Genomic DNA, 5,150 nt, shown 5'->3' with positions numbered 1-5,150 from the left:
TAGAAAATCAGCCATGATCTCATTGAGCAAGGTCTAAGGGGCGAATGGCCTATTCCTGCCCATAATTCTTATGTAAAAAATGTACTTCATTGGCTGTAAAGCACATTGGGACATACGGTAGGCGTGAAAGGTGCTATATAAGTGCTATATTAATGTCTTTTTGTAACTTGTTGCAGTTCTTGTCAGTACTAATTATCCCCTCCAATATGGTGAGGGCAATAAATGCCGGCCATGGTGAGGGCAATAAATGCCGGCCATGGTGAGGGCAATAAATGCCGGCCATGGGGAGGGCAATAAATGCCGGCCATGGTGAGGGCAATAAATGGCGGCCATGGTGAAGGCAATAAATGACGGCCATGGTGAGGGCAATAAATGCCGGCCATGGTGAGGGCGATAAACGATGGCCATGGTGAGGGCAATAAACGATGGCCATGGTGAGTGCGATAAATGCCGGCCATGGTGCGGGCAATAAATGCCGGCCATGGTGAGGGCGATAAACGATGGCCATGGTAAGGGCAATAAATGCCAGCCATGGTGAGGGCAATAAATGCCGGCCGTGGTGAGGGCGATAAACGATGGCCATGGTGAGGGCGATAAATGCCGGCCATGGTGAGGGCAATAAATGCCGGCCATGGTGAGGGCGATAAACGATGGCCATGGTGAGGGCAATAAATGCCGGCCATGGTGAGGGCAATAAATGCCGGCCATGGTGAGGGCACCCACATCCTGAGAAATGAATGATACCAATATTCTAAAATGATATGATTAGAACAATAAAGACTCTGCAAAGTTTATAAAGTGTTGTAGTGATGAGGGACTGGAGCCCAGGTGAGTGTAATTTACCTCACGCTCAGCACGCAGGCACAGGCACGCACAGGGGGCGCGCACGCAGCCTGGAGGGCGGGCTGAGCTCGGCCCCGCGGCCGGTGTGTAAGTGCGGGTGCGAGGCGCGGCCCCGGCACGGGCACGCGAGGCGCAGTCCCGCACTGACTCCGCCGGGAAGATGGTGGCGAGGATCCGGGCTCGGAAGCTGGCGCGGAGATACCGGGCGGCGGCTGCCGCCGCTCTCGCCATCCTGGCCGTGCAGGCGCTCGCCGTGTGGAGCTTCAGCGGCCTGGAGGCTGAGCAGGAGGTAAGGCCCGGCCAGGAGCGGGCTGGGGCTGGGGGGAGAGAGAGAAAGAGGGGGCTGAGGGCTCAGAGCTCAGAGAGAGGGGGCAGAGGCGGGGGGAGACAGGGAACAGAGGGAGATGGGGGAGAGAGGGGGCAGGGGTAGACAGACAGAAGAGGGGAAACGGGGGGACAAGAGGCTGGAGTGGTGGCTGAGGGGAAAGAGGGGGCTTGGGAGAGAGAGGGGGCTTGGGGGGGGGGAAGGGAAGAGAGGGGGCTTGGGGGGGGGGGGGGAAGGGAAGAGAGAGGGGGCTTGGGGGGGAGGGAAGAGAGAGGGGGGCTTGGGGGGGGGGAAAGGGAAGAGAGGGGGGGGGAAGGAAAGAGAGAGAGGGGGGCTTGGGGGGGGGAAGGAAAGAGAGAGAGGGGTGCTTGGGGGGGGAAGGAAAGAGAGAGAGGGGGCTTGGGGGGGGAAGGAAAGAGAGAGGGGGCTTGGGGGGGGGAAGGAAAGAGAGAGAGGGGGCTTGGGGGGGGAAGGAAAGAGAGAGAGGGGGCTTGGGGGGGGAAGGAAAGAGAGAGAGGGGGCTTGGGGGGGGGAAGGAAAGAGAGAGAGGGGGCTTGGGGGGGGGAAGGAAAGAGAGAGAGAGGGGGCTTGGGGGGGGGAAGGAAAGAGAGAGAGGGGTCTTGGGGGGGGGGGGAAGGAAAGAGAGAGAGGGGGCTTGGGGGGGGAAGGAAAGAGAGAGAGGGGGCTTGGGGGGGGGGAAGGAAAGAGAGAGAGGGGGCTTGGGGGGGGGAAGGGAAGAGAGAGGGGGCTTGGGGGGGGGGAAGGGAAGAGAGAGGGGGCTTGGGGGGGGGGAGAAGGAAAGAGAGATGGGGGGGAAGGGAAGAGAGAGGGGGCTTGGGGGGGGGAAGGGAAGAGAGAGGGGGCTTGGGGGGGGAAGGGAAGAGAGAGGGGGCTTGGGGGGGGGGGGGAAAGAGAAGAGAGAGGGGGCTTGGGGGGGAAGGGAAGAGAGAGGGGGCTTGGGGGGGGAAGGGAAGAGAGAGGGGGCTTGGGGGGGGGGGAAGAGAGGGGGCTTGGGGGGGAAGAGGGGGCTGAGGGGAGAGAGGGGGCTTGGGGGGGGGGCGGAAGAGAGAGGGGGCTTGGGGGGGGGGGGGGAAGAGAGAGGGGGCTGAGGGGAGAGAGGGGGCTTGGGGGGGGGGGCTGAGGGGGCTTGGGGGGGGGGGCTGAGGGGAGAGAGGGGGCTTGGGGGGGGGGGAGAGGGGGCTGAGGGGAGAGAGGGGGCTTGGGGGGGGGGCTGAGGGGAGAGGGGGCTGAGGGGAGAGGGGGCTTGGGGGGGCTGAGGGGAGAGAGGGGGCTTGGGGGGGGGGAAGGAAAGAGAGAGAGGGGGCTTGGGGGGGGGAAGGAAAGAGAGAGAGAGAGGGGGCTTGGGGGGGGGAAGGAAAGAGAGAGAGAGAGGGGGCTTGGGGGGGGGGAAGGAAAGAGAGAGAGAGGGGGCTTGGGGGGGGGGAAGGAAAGAGAGAGAGAGGGGGCTGGGGGGGGAAGGAAAGAGAGAGAGGGGGCTTGGGGGGGGGAAGGAAAGAGAGAGAGGGGGCTTGGGGGGGGGGGGGAAGGACAGAGAGGGGGCTTGGGGGGGGGGGAAGGACAGAGAGGGGGCTTGGGGGGGGGGGGAGGAAAGAGAGAGGGGGCTTGGGGGGGGGGGGGGAAGGAAAGAGAGAGAGGGGGCTTGGGGGGGGGAAGGAAAGAGAGAGAGGGGGCTTGGGGGGGGAAGGGAAGAGAGAGAGGGGGCTTGGGGGGGGGGAAGGGAAGAGAGAGGGGGCTTGGGGGGGGGGAAGGGAAGAGAGAGGGGGCTTGGGGGGGGAAGGGAAGAGAGAGGGGGCTTGGGGGGGGGAAGGGAAGAGAGAGGGGGCTTGGGGGGGGGAAGGGAAGAGAGAGGGGGCTTGGGGGGGGAAGGGAAGAGAGAGGGGGCTTGGGGGGGCGAAGGGAAGAGAGAGGGGGCTTGGAGGGGGGGGGGAAGAGGGGGCTGAGGGGAGAGAGGGGGCTTGGGGGGGGGCGGAAGAGAGAGGGGGCTTGGGGGGGGGGGGGAAGAGAGAGGGGGCTGAGGGGAGAGAGGGGGCTTGGGGGGGGCTGAGGGGAGAGAGGAGGCTTGGGGGGGGAGGCTGAGGGGAGAGAGGGGGCTTGGGGGGGGGGAGAGAGAGGGGGCTTGGGGGGGGGTGGAAGAGAGAGGGGGCTGAGGGGAGAGAGGGGGCTTGGGGGGGGGGAAGAGAGAGGGGGCTTGGGGGGGGGGGAAGAGAGAGGGGGCTTCGTGGGGGGAAGAGAGAGGGGGCTGAGGGTGGAGAGAGGGGGCTTGGGGGGGGGGGGGAAGAGAGAGGGGGCTTGGGGGGGGGGGGGGGAGAGAGGGGGCTTGGGGGGGGGGGGGGAGAGAGGGGGCTTGGGGGGGGGGGGGAGAGAGGGGGCTTGGGGGGGGGGGGGAGAGAGGGGGCTTGGGGGGGGGGGAGAGAGGGGGCTTGGGGGGGGGGAGAGAGAGGGGGCTTGGGGGGGGGGGAGAGAGAGGGGGCTTGGGGGGGGGGGGAAGAGAGAGGGGGCTTGGGGGGGGGGGAAGAGAGAGGGGGCTTGGGGGCGGGGGAAGAGAGAGGGGGGGGGAAGAGAGGGGTCTTGGGGGGGGAGGGGGGGGGGGAGAGAGGGGTCTTGGGGGGGGAGGGGGGGGGGAGAGAGGGGTCTTGGGGGGGGGGGGGAAGAGAGAGGGGGCGGGGGGAAGAGAGAGGGGGCTTGGGGGGGGGGAAGGGAAGAGAGAGGGGGTTGGGGGGGGGAAGGGAAGAGAGAGGGGGTTGGGTGGGGGGGAAGGGAAGAGAGAGGGGGTTGGGGGGGGGGGAAGGGAAGAGAGAGGGGGCTTGGGGGGGGAAGGGAAGAGAGAGGGGGCTTGGGGGGGGGGGAAGAGAGGGGGCTTGGGGGGGAAGAGGGGGCTGAGGGGAGAGAGGGGGCTTGGGGGGGGCGGAAGAGAGAGGGGGGGAAGAGAGAGGGGGCTTGGGGGGGGGGGAAGGAAAGAGAGAGAGGGGGCTTGGGGGGGGGGGAAGGAAAGAGAGAGAGGGGGCTTGGGGGGGGGGAAGGAAAGAGAGAGAGGGGGCTTGGAGGGGGGAAGGGAAGAGAGAGGGGGCTTGGGGGGGGGAAGGGAAGAGAGAGGGGGCTTGGGGGGGCGGAAGGGAAGAGAGAGGGTGCTTGGGGGGGGGGGAAGGGAAGAGAGAGGGGGCTTGGGTGGGGAAGGGAAGAGAGAGGGGGCTTGGGGGAGGGGAAGGGAAGAGAGAGGGGGCTTGGGGGGGGGGGGAAGAGGGGGCTGAGGGGAGAGAGGGGGCTTGGGGGGGGGCGGAAGAGAGAGGGGGCTTGGGGGGGGGGAAGAGAGAGGGGGCTGAGGGGAGAGAGGGGGCTTGGGGGGGGGGAGGGGAAGAGAGAGGGGGCTGAGGGGAGAGAGGGGGCTTGGGGGGGGGGGAGAGAGAGGGGGCTTCATGGGGGGAAGAGAGAGGGGGCTGAGGGGGGAGAGAGGGGGCTTGGGGGGGGGGGGGAAGAGAGAGGGGGCTGAGGAGAGAGAGGGGGCTTGGGGGGGGGGGAAGAGAGAGGGGGCTGAGGAGAGAGAGGGGGCTTGGGGGGGGGAGAGAGGGGGCTTGGGGGGGGGGAGAGGGGGCTTGGGGGGGGGGGAAGAGAGAGGGGGCTTGGGGGGGGGGGGGAAGAGAGAGGGGGCTTGGGGGGAGGGGGGGGAAGAGAGGGGGTTGGGGGGGGGGGAAGAGAGAGGGGGCTTGGGTGGGGAAGAGAGAGGGGGCTTGGGTGGGGAAGAGAGAGGGGTCTTGGGGGGGGGGGGGGCGGGGGGGGGAGGGAAGAGAGAGGGGGCTTGGGGGGGGGAAAGAGAGAGGGGGCTTGGGAGAGAGGGGGCTTGGGTGGGGAAGAGAGAGGGGGCTTGGGTGGGGAAGAGAGAGGGGTCTTGGGGGGGGGGGGGGCGGGGGGGGAGGGAAGAGAGAGGGGTCTTGGGGGGGGGGGGGGGGGGGGGGAGGGAAGAGAG

At 67.7% G+C, this 5,150-nt stretch overlaps 1 protein-coding gene across 1 annotated transcript in view; it reads left to right on the top strand.

Moving 5' to 3' along the window:
• Positions 1-939: 939 nt before the first annotated feature.
• The window catches only part of xylt2 (xylosyltransferase II), a 370,823-nt gene continuing 366,612 nt past the window's right edge, over positions 940-5,150 (top strand). Inside the window, exon 1 of the mRNA XM_070857420.1 lies at positions 940-1,132. Within this exon, the coding sequence (XP_070713521.1) occupies positions 1,004-1,132 (129 nt within the window). The 5' untranslated portion in view covers positions 940-1,003. The remainder of the gene's footprint in view (positions 1,133-5,150) is intronic.

Source organism: Pristiophorus japonicus, chromosome 16 (genome assembly GCF_044704955.1).
Source record: "Pristiophorus japonicus isolate sPriJap1 chromosome 16, sPriJap1.hap1, whole genome shotgun sequence".
NCBI classification, from domain to species: Eukaryota; Metazoa; Chordata; class Chondrichthyes; family Pristiophoridae; genus Pristiophorus; species Pristiophorus japonicus.
Note: the sequence above shows the minus strand (reverse complement) of the source record. Positions and strands in the feature narration are given on the sequence as shown.